We start from the raw sequence: 22,626 nt of genomic DNA, 5'->3' as shown, positions 1-22,626 counted from the left end.
CAGAAGACTCGCTTTCCCTGGTTCTCTCCAAAACAAACATCTGCGGTATACATCCTGTTGGGTGGACAGGCAGGATACCTCTCAATACTGTGTTGCAATGCCACAGAAGAGAGGAGAAGCTGAAAATAAAAAGACAGAGTTGCAGATACTGGAGGACTGACATTTCTCTTTATACTGTTTCTTCCATAGTCTTTGCTACAGATGTTAACCTCAGCTTGGTGCATGAATCCCAGAACTAGGCTGAGCAACGGGGTTGCTATTAAAGCTGTAGAACATTGTAAGACCTGTGTCACTACTTATCCCAAAACTTGGCTTTCCCTACCCACACTTGCTACTGGCTAGTTGTGCTGCTGGGTACCTTCCTAGTCAATTCGCCTTGTTTTTATAAAACTGTCAATGTTGTATCTTGTCTTGTTTGACATTCAGTCATGTCCTGTTTTGCCCCTGTCCTGATCTACTTCTTTCTTTCCCTCAGAAATGTGATTATAGCTTTCCACTTATTTAAATTTCTAAGCTGGTTTGAAAGTAGTTTCCTCTTTTGCTGGCTGTCATAATTTAAAGTATGTGTAAATATCCTTCATAAAACTTTTAATGATTCTGTATTTATTCCCCTTACTCTCCAGATGCTTCAAATTTTACTAATTACCTCTTATTCAAAGTCAACAAATACAAATTTGGGGCTTTATAAGCCAAGTTCTGGTGAAGAGATGATGTGGAGGAGCAAAAGCAAACAGAAAATGTAAAAAATTTGATATGGGATTCTTTTAATATAGGAAATGAGATATTTAAAGGCACCTCAGGAGGCTAGAAACACGACTCTGGCTAATTGCTGCTGGAATTGTCCTCCTAAAATACTTTGAAAATATTGATATGAAATTTTAAAATTTTTTTCTGTATTTTTTAAGTTACTCCCCATAAGAAATGGAAGTTACATTTCGGAATAACTGATTACCACCGAAAAAGGATGACACAGGGAGGAAGTTGAAAGAGATGCACCGAGACTATAGCTGAAAAGTTCACTTCAGTTTTTCTAGAGAAACAAATGGAAATTTGCTGGCAGCTGAATTAAAAATCCTGTCTAGAATATAATACTTCAAATCATCATAAATTCAAGTATTTTAAAACAAATCATCCTAAATTTAAGGGTTTTTTTTTCTTAAAAGAGAGTATAAGAAGCAATTCTATATGAAACGCTTCAGATATCAAAAATCAAATGTTTCAGTGTGATCTCTTCATATTAGTTCCATTACACTAAGTAAATATGACAGATCAGTGTAACAAAGGAAATGTTTTCAGTGCCCTGAGTGCAACGGCAGGTCCTGCAGCCTCTTCCCCAGGGCCTCGCGGCTGGCTCCGACACAGGGCAGCTGTAACGGGCCAGACTGCTGCGAGACAGAGCTGCGGGGCGCCGCGGTTGGGCTCTGCCCCACCAAGGAAGACATTCTAAGGCAAAAATAAAAATAGTTTTAGCAAGCTTTAAAAAAGCTACAAAGGAAAATTAGGGCAGTATTTTCTAGAGTAAGAACTGAAGAGAGTAGCAAACTTTAGCAGGAACTTTACTGAAACTTTGTATATAATTTGTTTTTAATCTTTCCTTTTAGCTATTTTCCATAATTCATAGCCAGAAACAGCATTTCTCTGCTGACATGAAAAGCATCTACGTTAGCACAGTGGGCAGAAACCAAATGAAATAGATTATTCCTTAGAACCAATATTAAAAATGCAATTATTTCGGCTAATTTAAACAAACCGTCTAAACAAATCAAAGCAAAAGCTCAAAATCTGTATATAAATTATAATAAATATTGTAAATAAATAGGCCGGCGGCACCTGAAAACGCTGTATTCACTTTTAGGGCAATAAATATAAACTGAATTGGCCAGTCCTGTTGGAGAAACTCTCTGCTGTTTGAACAGATCTAAAAACTCCAAGACTGAAAGCAGAAATAATTGCTGTAAGAAAGCTGAAATAGCTGTGATTCTTCAAGCAGTCTGTTGGTGAACAACAGACTGAAGGCCACAGAAATGTAAAGATAAGTAAATAATATGTAAAATAAACTGCCATGCAAACCGCCTATTTGAGCCTATTTTGCCAAAGGGGCAGAAAGACAGAAGTAACAGCCAGGCTGCTCCGCTCTCTACTGAGAGCCGACGGCCACAACGCCGCCACCAGCCTCCCCTCAGCCGCCTTCCCGCCTTCCCGCCGCGCCTCGCGGCCCTTCGCGTTACCGGGGCAACGGGAGAAGCCGCGCGGCGCGGCCGGTCGCGTTACCGGGGCAACGAGAGAAGCCGCGCTGCGCGGCCCTTCGCGTTACCGGGGCAACGGGAGAAGCCGCGCGGCGCGGCCGCAGCGGCCGCGGGCGACGGGCGGGAGCCGCGGCGCGATGGGAGCGCGGCAGTGACCGCGGTGCCGAGCTCACGCCGCGGCCGGACCGGGGCCCGGAGCGAGGGGAGCGAGGGGAGCGAGGGGAGGCCCCGGCGCAGGTAAGGGCCGGAGGCGGGGAGGGGGGAAGGGGAGGCCCCGGCGTAGTGGGAGCGCCGCCCGGTGCCGGTGTCCCCCGGGGCGGCTGTGCCCCCAGAGCCGGGCTGCGCCTGGCGCCGCCGTCGTGCCCGGTGTGCGCTCCCGCAAAGCCACGGCTGCCGCGCCGTGTCCTCCCCGTGAGAGCCCCTGCTCACGCCGGTGCAGCTTGCCCCGCAGCGGTTTCGGGCTGCTCCATGCCGTGATTTGGCCGGTCCCTGTTCCTGTGCCCGGCCAGGTTTGCCCCCATCCCGTGCCCCACCGGGCCCACAGAAGCTCCCAGGAGCGTTCGCGTTCTGACCTTCCCTTGGTGCCTGACGGCTGTGCAGCTCCGTGCCGCGGGTGCTAAGCGAGGGAGCGCGTTGTCAGTGCAATTCCAAATTTGGTTTTGAGAGCAATTACAGCCTGGGTGGGAGGTTAACTGCCTGTACGGAGGTATGAAATTTGGCTGCAGGCCCATGGCAGTGGAGCAGTCATGGCATTGGGACTCAGCGTAACCATGGATCTGTGACAAATTCAGAAGGTTTGTACAGTTTAGAGTGTCTTGGCAAATCATTGACATCACACAGCTGGAAATGATCCCAAACTAACCATTCCTCATGGAAAACCAAGGTTATCCTCAAGCCAGGAGCACCTCTAGGATCTCACTGTTGCACCAAGTACAAGAGCTGCTGTCACAGAGCTGAGCTTACTCCATCCTGCCCATTCCAACCTGTGACCTAGAGCTACGTTTCCCTACTCCTGTTATTTGCAATTGAAGAATTACACAAATTGAAAGGAAACTATCCTGTATGCACTACTTGGCTATGTAATCACACACATGTAAGAATCTGAATTATTTTTTTCTGTTTTGACAGGTTAGAAGACTATCAATAATATGGAGCAGAACAATGAAGTGTTTCAGGGACAAACTCTGGCCAAGTAAGTACTGACTTATTATCTGAAGTTGAACACCTAATGGAATTGAATATGCTGGTTTATTAAAGATGGGAAACACAAAATATTAATTATTTCAGAAGCAAACATGATTCTTTCTCCATTTCTTCTACTGCTTTTTATGTAAACTGTGAAGAGGTTACTGATAACCAGGACAACACAGCTCATTCCTTTAGTTAATAATCTAGTAACTGCCTTTGTTTTTTTTTTTTTTAATTTTAAAAATCTGTATACCTGAACAAAAGAAAAAAATGAAAGCCATGTGGGATTTTATTAAAGTGCTAAGAAATATTATTTGAAATGTTTTTCAAAACTAGTCAAAGTTGCTAGGCTACAGGAGTGTAAACTTACATATCACACCATTTGAAAATTCAAAAATCTTAGAAACAAGGCTATTAATTGTTAAAGCCGTAGTCTTATTTTGCACGTATACTAACCACAATTGTTCTTACCAGGTATTAAGAAATGCATTTTTCAATCGCAACACAATCATCTTTTTCAACATAATCCAAGTTCAGTTCTTCCAGTATTAATCTAAAAAAAAATATTAGCACAGCACAAAACCTTTTTAAAGAAGAAGTGTAAACATGTGCCAGATCTGAATCCCACTGAAAGCAGTTATGCAAACTGTATCACTGAAATCAACAGGACCACTTGCAAAACACTGTGGAGCTTAGGAATGGCAGGATCTGGCTCTGTATGTGTAGGCATTATTGAGAGCTTCCTGAGGCAGAATGGCTTTACAGAACTCTGCTGTGCCCCATCCTCACTTGCATATTGCAGGAGTTGATGGCATCAGATGCCATGTCTATTGACACAGTTATGCTGTTAAATCATGGCATGATCACGTTGCTATAGCATGAAGCAAGTGATGTGAAGCTAGATAGTCCTGAAGCAACAAGAAGACACTGTAGGCCTTCATCCTATCCCATCCAGCCTGTTCCAGGAACACAGCAATATAAAGAGCACTTCCCCATATAATGAGTTAGATAGAATAATTTATTATAATTTTAAAAATAAGCATATTACATATTTTCATGTTAAAAAAATTCATATATCATTATTACCAAGAAGCAGTTCTAGGTAATATAGCACACAAAGTGTAGAAGTCTGCCTTCATAGAAACACACATATTCAATCACACCTTCTTATGATCCAGTGAGTTTTTTATATGGTTTGAATATGCATATTCTGTTGTACTAAAGAATAATGTGTGCATTTTTCATGATAAAAAAATTTAGTACTCTGCAGTAAAATAGTATATTCTGAACAATGTGGCACTTTTTTGGCTCTAAGAGGCCTTCTTTTTGTTAGTGATATGATTGGTAAATATAGTCATGTAAGAACTTGAATTTTAAAAAATCAAAATATTGCTATTCTTTGGATACTTTTTAAATAAATCAAAAGCCTATTTCAAGAGTTCAGATCTTGTTGGCCTTAGCTGTAACTGACATGTGAAATTTCAAGCCATTGCAGATGAATCTAGAGAGTGATTCATCCCATCATAAAAAGAGTATTCTAGGTAGCTATTTATTTCCATTAACTGTGCAAAAAATCTAGAAGATCAGTTTAGAATACACATCTGATGGCAGAAGACATTAGTTTCCATCTGTGCTGACAGTATCCCAGGGATGATGCAGATCGTTTAAAATTTGGGAAGCTGGCTGAATAATGGTCGTAGATATCATGATAATTATTTCCATGCTGCGAGACCTCATAAATCACAAATTATCCATTCACAGATGTGTGTGGCTGACAAAGTGAGTACAGGCCTCTGTACTGAATCAAAAACAAAAAAAAGAAAAAAGGCATGAAAATAATGCAACAGTATGAGGAAATGGAAATTAAATTTAGATTTAACGTCACTTGTACAATGAATAGTCACTGCAACAGATTAAAAAAGTGAAGAGAAAACAGGTGTACAACTAACTGTTTGCTAACAGTATAATTTGTTGAGATAAGAAAAGAGTTCACACTGGAGAAACGTCATGTAATTCATTTGTATCTTCATTTAGAGATAGCAGTAATTAGATACGCTAATCTCAAACTCATTGCAGAGGGAAGATTGCAGAAATTTTCACAATGGCATGATCAGATCATACCATTGAAAATAGTAATCTGAGGATTCCAAATGAGAATATTTTCTTTTTCTTGGCCAAGATAAGATTGCAATGACTAAAGATGACACATTTCAGAACTTTTCAAAATGTGGTAAAGATAAGATAAAGAGAGGTTTTCTAACAAAAGTAATAAAGCCATGTATTGGGGTCAGTTATAAATAGAACCTCTTATTAAAAAAAATCATAAAAACAGTTAAAACTAGAACAGGAGATAAAAAGGTACAAAAAATAAAACCAGTCATAAAAACAGAAGTGGGAAAAAAGTTTATCAACAAACAGTCAACACATGAAAAAGACATATGCAGATAACATGCTGCTGGAAAAAATGTATGAAAAGTAGATGTTTACAGAAAGTGAAATAAAAGAGATGCTACTTCTCAAAAGTTTCAACACATTATCTACTGGTTAAAAACAGTCTGCGAAAGATATTCCTTCACTCTAGTGAAATATATGCCACTTTTGCTACCTATTATAAAAATATCTATATCTCACATACTATGAGCTCTGAATGTACTAAAAACTGATAAACATCATTTTATTTCAAGAAATAACAAAAACAAGCATTACAGTGGTGAGTGAGTCTGTTAAAAGTTTTTCAGTGTGAGGATGGTCAAGCACTGAAACAGGTTGCCCAGAGAGGTTGTGGAGTCTCCAGCTGAGGAGATATTCAAGACCTGACTGGACAATGTCCTAAGTAACCTGCTTTAGTTGACTGTGTTTTGAGCAGAGGTTTGGATGGTCTCCGGAGGTCCCTTCTAACATCAGCTATTCTGTGATTCTGTGATCATGTGATATATTCATTATTTTGCTACTTATGAGATATCATGATCTGAAAGCAACAATATAAAACAAGTTCTATCACTGGCAAATAAGTCATACTGTAAAGGATGTATTCCAAAATTAATCTCAGAAGTTTGGAAAAAATGTACTGTTTATGTTGCAGATAATGCACAATCTGTATTTAAGTCGAGCATAGTGTTGCCCAAACACGAGTTCTGTTTCAAAATGCACTCATTTCTATGCTTCCTAGTAGACAAATGTTATAGAAGTTGTCCTGTGACTTAAATCCATTTACCAAAGAGAATGTGAAATCAGAGTATAAAATTTGAACTAGCAATTAAGAATCATTGCTGGTTTTCAAGATGGCTGTTTAATAACTTGCTTCCGTTATTACTGTACTCTTGGTGGGAAGTCCTGTGCCTAGTGCAACTTAGTGTTTAGCTCCTCTTACTGTTGCCCTTTGAGATGTGGGCCTGGGAGTCTTTGGCCCCACTGTAGCATTCTTTCAGCTTAATTCATCTCTGTAAGAGTAATCAAATGGCATTTTAACTAGGCAAAAAATCCAGAATATCCTAAAGGTTCTGATTTTAACTTCAGGCAAACTTAAGAATGAAGAAGTGGGATTATACCTACACTTGAAGGCATCATTTAGCTTCTCCATATCTTTCTTCTGATTTTGAAAACTGTATTTCCATCATAATTAAAAAATAAATCTTAGTAATCTAAATTAAAATCTATGTTCTTCCTTATTAGAAAAATTTATGGTTTTTTATATTATTAGAGCTTCTCCATGTGAAGCAGAACTCCAGGAGTTAATGCATCAAATTGATATCATGGTAAACAGCAAGAAAGTGGAATGGGAAAGGAAGATGCAAGCTTTGGAGGCAAAGATGGATATCCAGGATCAAGAATTAGCAAATGCCCGAAGTAAATTGGATCAAAAAGGTCAAGAGGTATCTAAAAATATCACATCCTATGAAGAAAGTATTTATTCTGGGAGTTAGTTAATAATATGCTCTATAAGTCCTGTTCATTCTCTCATGTCAAAATACCAATCACAGTTTTAAAGGTCAGTAATTATCTTTAATGTTTTGTTTTAAAGTGTGCTTCTGTTCTGAAGAATGATAGTAAAAATGCCATTGAAAGTCCCATATTTATTTTATTTCCCTAGGGTCTAAATCAAATATTCTCAGTTTAGTTATAAAAAGATAATGTGATTTTTTTAAATGCCAACACTTCTTTCATCATCAGAAATTGAAAATGAAAATGCACTGTTCAAAAAGTTAGACCAAATTTTGTCCTTGTAATTCCTGTTCATCCCCATTTTGTATCATTTAACATGCTACACTGGCTTCGTATGTTAATTTTATTATTAACAATGCAATTTGTATTGTATTACCACTTAGAACTGTTCAGAGACATGAGTGAACCCTAGCATGGCATTCAACTCTAGTTTAAGACATCTAAAGTTAGGTGTTTACATGTAAGGGTCTGTGTGTGAACTAGGTGCCTAAACAGCCATTATAGTCAGTGGGAGTTTGGAAAATGATATAACTCACCCTAACAAACAATTTAGAATTCAATTCAATTACCCTTGGTCATTACAGTCAGAGGAGCCAAGAGAATAATTTAGCTAGCAAGCCCTTAAAGCCTCAATTTCTTCACCTATACACAGGTATTAGCTGAAATATTTTAGCATATTCCACCTGGCTTCCTGCTGCCTCTCGAGAAAAATATAGATTTCCTGTATGTTCTTTGTCATATTTCTCAGATCTCTGTGAAAATATCAGATAACTCAAGATATCTCAAATGGCACTGTATTTAGGGAACTGAAATGAGCTTACATTGTCTCCCAGTAATTGGTACATAAGTAGCTGAAAGTCATATATGTGATTACATAAGACATTCAAGCCAAATTTTCACACTGGTGGCCAGTGATTCATTCATATAGTTTGGCCAGAACTACTTTCACTTAAGGGTCTTTCATGACATACAGTGTTATCATTAAATCATAACATAAGCACGCAAAGAGATATTTTTACTCGAAAATCCCGATCTTGATGTCAATGCAATCTAGCTTTGTGGTGTACAGTTTTATTATTAAACAAATAAATAATTTTTTTTAACATTCACCTTTTATGTGACAGTCTTCTTTTGAAGTTTCAAATGACTGCTTCAAAAATTATGCATTTTTGAACACTTTAGAAGGTAAAATTAAATGCTTATTCTAACTGTAGGTGGAACTACTTCAACAGAAACTGGAAAACTTACAGAAAACTAAATATGAAATGGTTCAGAATTATGAGGTTCAGCTTCAAGCACTGAAATCTCAAGTAAGAAAAATGTCAATTTCATTATTTTCTGTTTGCAGTATAAAGATCTTCCCTGTGCATAATATAATAAATTCACCTGTATGGATTTGGGAAAGGTAAATTGTGTCATGCAAATGCTGATGACTGCAACTTCCAACCTGTCTATCTTTTTTGTACTGACATGTCTGGACTCTTGGATGGATTGTGACAATGCCATCAATTGTCATGAAGTCAGATATTTGATTTTTTGAATATGGACTAATAACTTGAAACCTTGGTGAAATGAATAAATCAGATAATTAGATTCATGCTAATAAGACTCTGATGCACATTAGGAATTTTGGGACAAACTGCTCTCATCATGTCTTTGATTGCTATACCTTTTTCTGTTTTCTGTTTGTCTGGTTTATAGGGATCATTTAAATGGCTTGATAGCATTATGTAAGGGAAGATAGTTTTAAAAGCAGAGTAACCTGGAACATGTATGTTGTAAATTTGTTCTGGCTTTATATGAACAATGCTTACACCATTCCTGTACTTCTGTTTCTTTATTGTTTTCCACTCCAATCATGAATCTAAAGTCTTAGTGAATTTTTGTCTATTCTGTTTCTCAGATTTTAACACGTTAACATACACAATTGTACATCTGTTGGTTTTTTTTTTTTTTTTTCTTGATCTCCTACTGTTTTCTTTACTGGCTTTTGCTACCAGAGATTTTGTCTTATAATTAAAAATTTCCAAGTCAGGTGTCCAGTCTGGTATGGTAGCCAATATGGTAGAATTGGCTTCAATTGCCTAAGTTGGAAATCATGATTTTCTTTCAGAGGTGATAACATTTATCACCCACAGTCCATCAAACCACAAATGTATAATTTATCTTGAAAGTTTTGTTTTCTTTCTTTTATTTATATATGCTTGTATTTCATTATGGAATGCTGTTTGGCAAGCAGATTTGTGAGTAAGCTGAGAATGTTTTAGCTGGCATGTAATTAACACTTTTAATCATTTGGGAAAGGAGCTAGAAACAAAAGCTGTTTTCTAATTTACACAATAAATTCCAGAAGAAAGATACTTACATCTTAGCATGATTATTGAGAAGTTAAACATCAGACAATTAAAAAAAGGTGCTACATTTTAGGTATAAATTGTGAAGTGCCTTTTGCAATGCAAAACTATCCCCCAAACTATAGCAGATCTCTTTTGTGTCATCCTTCATCACGTTCCATGAGATGCTTTTTTACACTTTAGATCCTTTTGTCTCATGTTAAAAATCACTATTTTATGTTTTGTGTTGTTGCTAAGATTTCCACTGTTCTTTCTGAAATTGAAACTCCATGTCATTTTTCATAAAGCGTTTGATTTTAAAGTTCTTACTTTCCCTTGCAAATCCTTGCCATGAGGAAATACTATCTATTTTCTCTTCATAGTTTTTTTAAAAAGTCTGACACTCCCTATCCTTCCAGCTCCCCTCTTTATACCTGGTAATCCTTCTGGCCATGATTTTCATTCTTAATTCCACTCAGACCACCTAAACTTTCTGTGACAGCCCTGATTGCTTTACCTTTTGCCTTTACCCAAAACTTTTGGATTTCTGGCTCTTAAGAATATTCATACTTTCCCAGCATACATCTTGCACACACTTCTTTTTCTTTCTGTCATCCTATTTGTTTTATCAAATGTTCCAGCCTTTGATGCCCTTCTTATGTAGGATGAGTTTAATGTCCCCAATTCTCAGCTGCACAAATGCTATCTAAAATGTGGAGCTTCACTGTTATTATTAATCTTTGCCCTCTCTCCTTTGTCACTCTTTTTCTTGTCCTCATTTGAAAGTTATATCTCCTTCTACCCTGTATATTCTTCAGAGCTACAGTTTAATTTTGCACAAACTTTGGTGCAAGCATTACTATTCACACAGTTGCATTTTATCTTTCTGTACAGATATTTTCTTAGAGTCCCTCCCAAGTTTTGTTCCATCCTAATCTTGGTAGAAATATAAAAGGCAACTGTTTTTCTAGCAACCTTTGAGCTACTTAGAAGAATTTCTCCCTGATATACTCCTTCTGTGATCCTCAGTGCTTTTTACCTTTTGCTACTGGAAAGGCAGCTATTTAATGAGCAACAGTCCCATAGTATTAATTAGGTGCCTGATCAATGCAGTAAAACATATATTTTTATTGTTTTAGTGAAATAATTCCTGATACGTAGCGCGCAACTCTTAAGCCACTCTGCTGCACTCATTCAAATATACAACATTATGTTACGATTAAATAGCAAAAACTTTAGGTGTTCATTTTCCTTACATTCTTCCTTCAGTTTTTTTCTATATTAGCAGTTAGTAGTTATGCTCATTCATATTTGGAAAATGACAGAAATCTTTCAGCAGAGGAACAAGAATTCAGTTTTGCTCTGAGTACTTTAGCAACTAAGTGCCACCTAGGCATTTAAAAGTTAGTTGTCCAAGTCTGAGCTACCTCAGGCTCCCTTTAGATCCAATGGAGGGAAACAGACACCCCTAGAATACAAATCATTTCCTTTTATGACCAGCTTTCAAGAGAGCTGAAATGAATTGAATCACCAATTGGAGGCACCTGTTTCTAATTCAGAGTAGCTCAGGCTTAGATGTCTGTCTTTCAGAAATCTAAAGCTGGATGAATCCCACCTGAAAACTCACTAAAATACCTCATCTTTTCTTTACATGTACAGCATGAAAATAGAACAGTTTGGACCTTACCTTTAAAATTAATGTGTAGAATTAAATGGTAAGATTCTTAGCTTTTAGTCTGGTTACTAGTCTTAATAATATGCAGACTATAACCTTCCAGAGATATCCAAATTTCATTATGTTACAGGAGTCTAATTTTCAAATTTGATTTTCTCATTTTGGGCATTCTGTTCCATTTTAGAATGATTTGCTGAAGTGTTGGATCTTGTATTTCCTAGCCTTTTTAGCGTAACCACTGTAATACTGTCTTCATCTAGATTTGCTCTTCCCAGGCATTTCACATAGATCATAATATGTTCAATAGCCAGACTCCTGTTTTTTGAAAAAGGGCACCTTTTTCCCAGAGACAATGAGTTCTATGTTGTTTAGGCTGAAGCAGTCTGATCTGTTTTAAATATTACATCTTAACTATGTTCCCTGGTAAGTCCAATTTGAAGTACAGGCAGCTCGTCTGCAGGACCTTTGATTTCCTTCTGAAGGTGATCTTTCAGCTCAGTAAATCCTTGTTACAGGATTTCTATTAGAAAATTCCGAGTCGGTCAAAGCTATTCCTAAACCTATACATTTTGTGAAACCTTCTGGTCTATGACAATCTATCTGCTGGTCATCTTTTCAGTTCCTTTTCCTAGTCCGTATTAGGAGTTCAAACAGATTTCTCATGCTCTTTGGACAGGTTTCAGCTGCTGACCCCGTAATCATCTCACATGACTCTAGGAAGTTTCCAGATGTTTTTCCAGCTCCAGTTTCTGTTCTTTATCTTTCGTGGAACTTTTTGGCCATCTTTATTATCTGCATAGACCACAATTATTTGTTCCATATTGGTTCAATAGGATTCTGTTTTTTTTCCATGGAAGTAGTTTCTCTTCCAGACAGTAGTTAGCTTGAGCAGTTAGCAAAAATAGAGCTTTTATGGGTTTTTTGGTTAGGCAAGCAATTTCCTGTTAGAGTCATATTTTTTTAAATGCAGCCCTAGTTATTACAGAGGATGTAATACAACATATATCCCTAAATATAAAGAAACCAAACAAGAAGAGCCGTGATCTTTATTCATAGTTCTAAGCTTTTTTTGTAGTCAATATTTTTCACAAAGTTCTTTCGGTTAGCTTTCCTCAAGACCATATTTCTAGTGTTTTCTTTGACAATACCCTTGCCACTGGTCTTCCAATGTAAGCACTGCTATTAAGAGCTCTCTTCCTTCTTGTTCAAAACAAGATACAGATTTATCTACCAGCCCATGTGTGTTTCTGCTATATCAAACCTGTGAATGTCCACCTTCCCCTTTAGCGTCCGCCAGCTAACTTCATCAAACTGGCCATTTTTCTGCAGCAGTATCTCCTTCCACTGGTACCTTCCTTTGCCTCTGAGTCTAAAGCCATGCTTTCATGGGAAGACGCATAATAGTATTCAGTATCTGTTCAGTTCTCACAGGCGCTGTTTGGTACTTAATGATTCCAGAAGAAAACAATCATCACATACATAACATTTCAACAATTTTCACGATAAAAAGGAATCATATAAATTTAAAATACTGTAATGATAATCCTTCATTCTGGCTAGTGAAGTACCTTTTGAAAATGTCAACACAAGATGGCAGTAAACAAGTGTAAAACAGTTCATATAAACATAGCAGAGGAAATGACTGTATGGGTAAAAACCAGAAGTGCCATAAAAAAATTTAGCAAAATGAAATAGTTCTTAAATGAACCTGTGTTTAAATGAGCAGTTAGGTAACCTTTATGTAAGAGCTTAGTCCTGCTCATCTCTAAGAAATTAACTTTTTGAATTGGTGCTTTGTTACATTGGTTAAGCGATTAGAACATTTAAGCTGCATTTGCCAAGTCTAGTTTAGAGAAATGATTGGCCACGTGGTCATCTGGGATGGATTCTGTATATTTATGTCTGTTTTCATTTTTAGTTTTTGAAGTTGATACATAGTTATGAAAAGCTACAGTTACATCAGTTAAAACAGAAGAAGGTTCAAAGTAGAGAAAAATGTGTGGAAGGCCTAGAGATGCCATCTGAACTGAGCAATTTAAACAAGAAACTAGAGGTAAGATTACATTGTTGTTATATGTTAATTTTAATATGCCTTTCAAATTAATTTGTGGTTTACAGTCATAGACTTTAAATTTCTCATTATTCTACAAAAATTCTGTACATGGCAAGAACAGGCACATCATTTAACATTCAGGTTTCTGTTCTTTAACCAAGTGTTTTTATTATTTTTATTAGTTAACACAGATAATCTGGTTCATAAATATAAATGAGTATATGTGTTTAATATACACTTATATATACTTATTTATATGTAAGTGTATATTACATACAGTATAAGTAAGTGTTACTTCCTCCCTGATGAATATATGTATATTGGATAATATCATCTATTAAGGCATGAGATTTTTTACATATGGAGGATATTGTAGGTGTCACATGGTATATACTACATTATTTCAAGTTATATAGACTTCAGGACAACTTTGATCATGTAGGGATAGACAGCAAAAGGATTAAGGATCGAAAAACTGGTTGTTATATTACATATCTTCTCAGCACCTATGTACCTGAGGCAATCCACAACTTTGACCTCAGTACCTAGATTCCCTAGGTGAGGGAAATGAATACATGAGGCTGTGAGGAAAGATAAGGCACTTAAAAATCAAATCCACAGAATCCAGCATACTGAGTGGGGAACTAGAAAATACAAGATGCTAAGGACAGGATTGAGTCGTAATCCCTATCTCTCCAGACATAAGAGTCCTTACCAGAAAATCTACCAAACTTTGGACCTCAGCGTAACTGTCAACATCTGCTACTACAAAAATAATAAATGGGTTATACATCCGTCATTGATTAAATGTATCACAGCTGTGAAACCATGGGATCCAGCTAATTTGAGAATGACCTTATTCAAGATTAAAATGTGAAAATAATGTAACACAATGCTATTATTTGATTAGTTATGCAATATGAAAAATGAATGCTTGGAATATGTTCAGCAAATTCTAGTATTCAGAAAAATAAATACTGTGTTGAAAATCTACTAAGCTCAGCAGCACTTTACTAAGGCCTTGAACCTGCAGTCCTCATTTAGTTGTCTGAATCTCAATTTTTATCACATTTTGTAAAACAGGAATATTTTTATTGGTTTAAAATGCCAAAGCAAATATTAGGAAAGCTTTATGGAAAGATTTGTATTAATCTGTTTTGGAATGCATTTGATTTAGCTTCAGCAAATAAAACCTGTTTTTTTAAATTCGAGGAACACAGAGTTTTGAATAGCTATACAAAATCATCTACCTTTTGGGGAGCAACAATATTTCCATTGTGAAAAAGGAAGTTCTTAGAGTAGCTTAAAAAAGCATTTTAATTTTCACTGTGTAAAACAGTATACTGTTATTTTGCTCATTTTTCACTCAGTCCCAAAGAGCAACAGCTCTAGTAACTATGGAGCTTTCCTGCCTCTTACTTATTTTGCAGGATACTGTCTTCAAAGGCTGTCTGTGAACATATATGATCTAATATGATTTAAAAGCAAAATCAAATACAGTATCAATAGAAATATAAATACAAATATAGAAACTGTATTAGAGAAATATGATTACAATAGTTTTGTGTAATTTTTGTACACAAGTTTTGTGTAAACCTGGTGAAATCAGGTAAAAAAATTCAGAATCAGAAGCAGGAATTGAAAAGAGAGCAAGAAGTAAATTTTTTTCGCTGTAGCTGCTGTCCCATTTGTTCAAGAAAAAGGGGAAAAAAGTAGTCAGATTTTCTGAACATTAAGGGCTTGATTCCCTACTGATTACTTTACAAGGGCATAACTCCTTTAAAATCACGGGAACTACCCTCCTATAAAATTGGTGTAGTCTCGTAATGAATCAGGTCTCTAAGATCTACAACAATGGAAGTGATATAAAATATTTTTATCATTTTGATTCAGTGATTATGTTTAATATCCAATCTGTTTAGATTAACAGTCTATAAGGCTGGATTTTTTTTGTTGGAAGGGAAAGATGTCTATTTTACATACTTGTTCTTTTTTCTTCTTTCCAAGATTACGGAAAGACTTAATTACAGAACTGTATTTTTCTTAGAGCTATGCAAATTACAAAATTATTTAGATTAAGGAAAAAAGTAATTTTTCCTGTATTTAGTAACCTTGTTTTGCTGTCTTTCAGGAATTTGAAGCAAAATCGAGAGAATGGGATAAGAAGGGGACAATCTATCAAAATCATCTAGTTTATTTAGATGCTCAACAAAAATTACTGTCGGAGAAATGTAATTTATTTCAGGTACAAATCCTATCTTCCTGCTTTAGAGAGCAAACTATAATTAAAAGGCTGTTAGCTCAGCAAAAGTTATTTTAATTTAATAAAAAAAAAGATCTAAATACCACTAACCTTACAGTGAACCTGAAGAATTAACATGGATACATTGCTTTTAAGTAAGGCAGACCCACACTGAAAGATCTGTTGATACATACAGTTATTTGAATTTTATTTTTCTCATGTAATATGAATAAATATCTCAATAAAAATTATAATATTTTTGCAAAAGATAAGTACAAACGGAAATGCATGCTCCTTTTTGCTTTTTTTGAGTATGCTGTGGAGATATTTGTCAGAACATTGTATTGTCTTCACTACAATTAACTGTGATTACAAGTTATAAAAACTATCTTATAAAGTAAGCAGTACATGCTACTACTAAGAGGTTCAAATATAAGGTTTCCTCAAATCTAAGGTACACCTCACTTTCTGAGGATCATAAGTATACATTAATGTAAGGTATATTGAAAAACAAATTTCTACATGCCGCTCCAAATTCAGTCTTTTTTTGTTTTTGTTTGTTGGATCACTTACTCCTTTTTGCTCATATTTTTCAGGTGTCAAGTTACCATTCAGAATTTTTTGACCTCTTGTCATTGTCCTTGGTTGGCTTTGTGATTCTTTTTCATTGCCCGTTTGTTTTTTACTTATCTGTATAGCATGTATAGTGTATTTTTATTTTTTAACTCCTTCCAGTCCAGAACAAAATATTGATGTAATGTGTCTCTTGATGAACTGTCCTGCTCTAAAAAAAATTAATAACTTACAAATTCATTGGTCCACAGAACAGCTTGAAAATGAAGTAAAGAGAAACCAGTTATGCTGTTGACTGATAATCCCGTTTTCCACTGGACCTAAGTTCATTTTGTCCTAATCTAGTGAAACACTTTCTTAAGCATTCCTACGAGAGTCTTTATCCATATTCAGAGCCTCCAAGGCTGACAGTTAAGTTTCGTTTATAGATGCTGAAAGTATTATATTGGAATTATTGAATTTTCATACATATATCTGATGAAAAAAGTAAGACTTTGACTAGACGAATCTGGTGCATATTGAGTTGATTATACAATTGGACAAGTCAAAATGGAGTATTCACAAGATTGTCAGCCACATTTTTCTGTTGATGTTCACATCACTACCATCAGTAGATTTATCTAAGAAAGCAAGTAAGCTTATATATAGCAGTTTGTTTATTTTTCTTTGAAGACAGCTTTCATCACAACCATAGCATCACGCCAGCTAGCTTATTAGATACAAGTCTGATGGGTCGTCACGTCGTAAGTCTTTCAGAAATATAAATTGATCCTATCTTTGCCCAGATTCCTCTTCCAGGTGGTCTTTGATTTCCATCTGCAGTCATGGACTGTTTTCTTCACAGGCTGCTTTGCCATTATGGTATGTCAAACTCCATATCTTAGATGCTAGGAGGATCTTAATTTATTATCTATATTAACTAAACGTATCTGCAAATTTCTCCAGACTTTTTATTTAATATGCAGTGGTCAGTTCTGCTTAGGTGTTCGGCCAACAGAACTGCTGAGAACATAGTCAATGATATTAAAAGCAGTCTAAAGCATGCCTTTTTGCAGTTCTCATTAATGAAACATGGTACCCTGTTTATTTTTAATATACATTTTCTTGCTCAGCTTGTACTCTAGACATGCTTACGGTTTGCAGAATATATTTTGTTGCTGTTTTACAGCTAATTCTCAGTCTTCAGAAGATTATTGCTATTTGTTAATCTCCCAGTAGATGAATCCGTATGGATTATTTTTTAAACAGCAAAAGCGGTTACCATAGTAATTGTGGTTCTTCTCAATGCCCATGGATTGACAAATACCACCAATACCAATTTCCTGAAGTTTTGGTTCTCAGATTTTTTTAATTAGTACAAGGAACTAAAGGGAGTGTGTGGCTTTGCTTCCAAAGATGATGAATGTGAAAATAATTCTTCCCCAAGATTATGGATAATGGTATCAAAGAAGTACAGTTACTGCAGTAACTAACTGTGCTGTTTATACATGAGCTATGTAACACTAGCTTTCTAGTCAAAGGTTAATATCTATCCTGAGGCATACATACACAACTCTTACTGAGGTCAATGTGTCAAAGAGAAACATTTCTCTCAAATAGTTTTTTTGTAATTAACTGCTTTGAGTAGGTCATCATAATCACCTTTTTCACATTTGGGGCTAATTTGCATTAACGACTATGGAAGTATACAGCAGAGAAGAAAAACACTTGAAAAATTCTGCACACTTGAAAGTTTTTAAAGTATTTTCTCAACAAGGGCAAGGAACTTCAGGCCAGAAAAAAAGGAAATACCCAGTGGAGAAGTAGTGTGCAAACCATTCCAGTTGTGCCGTATTTTCTGAGCAAATGGTGGTGAAGAGGATGGAAATACCTTTATGATTTTAGTAGCAATGATTTGGCCCTAAAATTTACATAGAATTATTGAATTTAATTGAAAAGATTTTCTTCTTTTTTAGAAACAGATCCAGAATTATCAATTCCAAATAAGCAATAAGAAACAAAACCAGGAAGAGGTAATTACCTCCAGCCAGCCCAAAAGTGAAAAGGATGAGTTAATTATTGAAAAGCTAAAGGCAACTGTGAATGAAATAGCAATAAACAGGAATAAGCTGGAAGAGGAAAACCTAAAACTGCAGGAGGATCTAAAAATGTACCAAAAACAGTGCCAGGTAATGCCAGTTTTTCTTTTCTGTGATTACAGTAGGATTGATGTTGAAGCATTAATTACCTAGGAGTACACTTTAAAAAGTTGCCCTGAGATGCCTATACGAGAGATCTTTACACTGGGCACATTCTTTGCAAGAACACAGAATAAGCTGTGAATGGTACAATTTTTTGGGTAACACATAAGAGGAAACAAAAATAAGTTTGATATACAGTAGTATCTTTTATTCTTATCTGTTTATCTAGGTTTTTATACCTTTCTTATCTCTGTACCATCCACAGAAACTTAGTGTCATTCATTTGGTTTGTTGTGTGTACATGACTTTTATGAACTCTATTTATCTGGTTTACAGGTAGTTGTACAACATGCCATATAGCCACTAAACAAGGATATAGCAAAGTGTGCCGTATACTTTTATTATTGTAAGTAGACTTTGCAGTGCAATGTATTTTGAAGTTGCCAGCCATGCGAAAACCCATAAGGTTTTTATCTTACCCGTAGTTTACCATTCTTTTAACTTAGCACTGATGTATGAAGATAGCCATTTGGGCATCTTCTTTTTTGTGATCTATGAATTCTGACAAGATTGAGACAGTATAGGATCTTTACACCCTTTTTTGTTAGCTATGTCCAAGACAGATCAGGAATAAGATTCTTATTGCTATTTTTTCTTGTAACTGACAAGTCATGTTTGCTTATTTATTTAGGCACTTTAACATCCAGTGATGTATTCAGTAGCCTATAGTGACTTTAACTCTTTCTCTAGAAAGATGATCTGTTTTACTAGGTATACTGCCTTGTAGAGTTATCATTTTATTTGCGATATACTTTATAGTAATTAACATAAAAGGAGTGGAATTTAATTTCAGCTGTAGTCAGAGCAGCAAAGTTTTGTGCACGTGATGTTTATACATTTTATTTGCACATTAGGTTACTGAGTCATTTACCTATATGCAAATTAGCAGTATGCATTTCTGCATTTTGGGTATGCAACTAAAAAATTCTGGTTTGGGTCTATTAAAGGCTGCCATAAAAAGTAGTAGGATTAGAATATGGGGCAGAACAAAACATGATAATTGTAGGGGAGGCAGGAGGGTAGATGCTGTAGGACATGTGGAAAATAGGTGGCGTTGTGCTGCAGCCATCTTCAAGAAAAAGTTCAAGCAAGAAAATTTTTTTGGAGTTGTGCGAATAGGATACAGGAGTTCTGGGAAGCACTGAAGAAGTTTTAAGTAGAAAAGGAAGTTGTGCATAATGCTGTTAGCTAAAGGACAGAAAATTACAGAGTAACTGTGGCAGTGTGGGATAACTGCTGCGTTCACTAGGGAAGCTGCATTTGCGGACTGCTGCAGAAGGTAAAGTCAATATATGGTGAAAACAGGATAGCAAAGAGAAAGTATTTTTGTAGGAATGTCCCTATGAGAAAGAAATGCAGGGCCTGTCGTGGGCCAGGAGGAGCAAGCAGGTTGGAGTGAATGAGTACTGGCGGAGGATGGGGTAGTTAGACCTGATGTGGGAGAAGGAGGGAGCAGTAGATGGGAGTCTTGGGTGGGGAGTGAGCTGATTGCTAAGGCAGGGAGCCTAAAGGCCAGTATTATGCTCCAAATGGCTTCTATGCCTGTGACCACTTCCTATCCGCTTCTGGCTGTTCTTGTACCATTAATTAGCAAGGAAGCAATAATAAAGTGTAATATATAGAGGGCCAGTTGATTGGCTGCGCAGAAAATATGAATTTTAGAAGGTACAGAGACTGCAAACTGTTTCTCTAACATTATGACAAACATAACTGCAAGCACACATGAGGGGCAGCCTGAGAATATCACACAAGATGCTTAATACTTGGAAGTATTAAGCCTAAGTCAGCTACTGGGTGCTAATTTACATAGAAATTCAGTCGTACACTCTAAAAAGTTAAACAGCTTTGAGTAGAGTTAGTGCAGGAGCTGATTGGGAAGTTTTTGAGACTTCCTTTCGGTATCAAGCCTGATGGGCTAGTTGAAGCAAAGCTTCATAGAAGAAAAGACAAGATTCAATACATTTTTCAGCTTGAAATAGAAGAGTTTCTGAAAAAAGTAATGTTTCATTTGATTTTTTCTAAACAAAACCTAAAGTTTTCTGGTTCAAAATTAATTTTCATTTTGGTATTTAAACTAAGTGTAATTGAAATTTCCTAAAATAATATGTAGCATATTTCTAAATGATTTTTCTAAAGGGACGTATTGTGAAACAATTGACCTGAAGTCATGTTTTAATTGTTATTGCTGTGGCTGCTGTTGTTCCTATTATTATTATAAATTACAGAAGAAAATACAATGTATGTAAATAAGTACAATGCCTGTAATCTGCCACGGGTGATATGGCTTCCACCACACAATTGTGCAGCGTTTTCCTTATGCATTCCGTAATCCAATCAGAGGTGTATCACCCCTAAATTCATATATTATAAAATAATCAGGGGGATTTCTTAAATGTAGATGACATTAAGATGATCATAGGCAATTTCTTGCAGACACTTTTAAGAATTCATTAAGCATTATTGCAGTTGAATATGTCCAGATATGTATTTCAGAGTTTAAAAAGCTCTCTCAGCCTAATTTACCAAAGGATAATGATAAATGGATCTATATGTGCAGTCCCTACCAAAAACCCCAAAGTGCTTCGTGCCTGTCTTCAGCAGCCCTTTCAGCCAAAGGGAAACCACAGGCCTCTTGGAAGCAAGGTCATGCTAATATGAGGCTCTAAGGACCTCTACGGGAAATAAACCTTTGAAGTTGCTTGCTTGCAGTGTTCTTTCTGGATTTCATTTTTTGGAGAGGTGTCTTTTGGAAGTTTAAAAGCTTTATTTTTATTTTTAAACTTGGAAATTATATTGAAATAAAATGAAGTTTTGAAAAATACTAGCATTTTTAGTGTAATATTTTAAAGGAAAAGAATCAGCATCCTTGGAGAATCTTTTTCTTTTATCTGGAACATGTTTATGGATCTGGTTATTATTATTGCAAAGATCTGACTGTTGTTGCTACTTTTGTTATTTGTGAGTTATATTTTCAAGTTATGTCTTTAGTATGTAATTAGGATATTTTTCTTCATTACTATAGGAATTCAGGTTTTATGATTTCAAATTTTACATGTATCTTTAAGTTGTCCATCACATTCACAGTCTGAAACAAGAGGTGAAATAGAGTGGAATGAAAAATCTTTCTGTTTGTTTGAAAATCTGGTGATGTCCATTTAAATAAGCAATTATGTCCATGCAGATAAGACTAGTTTTGGAGATGACTGAGCACATACCTTATCTAAATACATCAGTCTGTATGTATCTGCTCCAAGGTGTCAGGCAATGTTTACTAAAGACCTGCATCTAATCCTACCCCTTCTAGTATTCAAGTTTACAGAAGTAGAAATGCTGTTAAGAAAACACAGATATGCATATTACTTATGGCATTAAGTCTGTGAAGCACCTTAATAGGGTGTAGAGCCTATAGAAAGAAGCAGACTATGTATTTTGGAGGCATTTATTGTGATAGAGACCTTCTAGAGGAGGGTTCCCTATGAAAGTTTAACAGACTGATGCACTGGAACATTGCAAGAGCTAAAGAATGTTCAGCATCTTATTTTTTGATGACATTTCTGGGGGAAGGAACTAACATATAAAAACCTTATGAAAGCCAAACCTTCTTCAGAAATGTGACTCAGAATAGAAGCAACTTTTTAAGTAAAACTTTTTCTTTCATAGATATTATACATGTATGAAAAATTAGGTGTTGGTATGAAAAGATGTGTTAAAATGAGGCATTTTGAGCAACTGCTGTCTCACTTTATTTACCTATTTATGTATTTATTTATTTATTTAGAACATGGAGGCAGGCTTTTCAGAGATGAGAAATGAGCTGCAGTCACGGGATCCTCTCTGGAGAGGGATACAGCTGGAATGCCAACAGTTGCATACAGAATTATTGAAGATCAGACAGCATAAAGATATGCAGGAAATTCAAATACAGTATGTATATTAAAGACAGTATTTAAATTACTAAGTACTTCTGAGCTAATAACTTTTTTCTTCTGTTTGATTTAAATTATGTCTGTTTAAAAAGATACTCCGGATTCAAATGTCAGATTCCAAACAATTTTTGAATTTGCATTTTCATTAGCAATTATATATGACAAGATTGCAAGCAATAGGTGCTAACTCTATTAAAAGGCTTTTATG

The 22,626-nt window shown here is 36.0% G+C and overlaps 1 protein-coding gene across 1 annotated transcript in view; it reads left to right on the top strand.

Annotated features, from left to right (window-relative positions):
- The first annotated feature begins 2,354 nt into the window (after positions 1-2,354).
- Positions 2,355-22,626, top strand: part of DEUP1 (deuterosome assembly protein 1) — a 42,521-nt gene continuing 22,249 nt past the window's right edge. The window contains exons 1-8 of the mRNA XM_026109212.2: positions 2,355-2,483; positions 3,375-3,438; positions 7,135-7,306; positions 8,591-8,686; positions 13,303-13,437; positions 15,569-15,682; positions 18,208-18,420; positions 22,271-22,416. Of these exons, the coding sequence (XP_025964997.2) occupies positions 3,395-3,438; positions 7,135-7,306; positions 8,591-8,686; positions 13,303-13,437; positions 15,569-15,682; positions 18,208-18,420; positions 22,271-22,416 (920 nt within the window). The 5' untranslated portion in view covers positions 2,355-2,483; positions 3,375-3,394. The remainder of the gene's footprint in view (positions 2,484-3,374; positions 3,439-7,134; positions 7,307-8,590; positions 8,687-13,302; positions 13,438-15,568; positions 15,683-18,207; positions 18,421-22,270; positions 22,417-22,626) is intronic.

The sequence above is a fragment of the Dromaius novaehollandiae genome, chromosome 1 (assembly GCF_036370855.1).
Source record: "Dromaius novaehollandiae isolate bDroNov1 chromosome 1, bDroNov1.hap1, whole genome shotgun sequence".
In the NCBI taxonomy this organism is placed as follows: Eukaryota; Metazoa; Chordata; class Aves; order Casuariiformes; family Dromaiidae; genus Dromaius; species Dromaius novaehollandiae.
The sequence above is the reverse complement of the archived record's forward strand: the minus strand, read 5'-3'. Positions and strand labels throughout refer to the sequence as shown.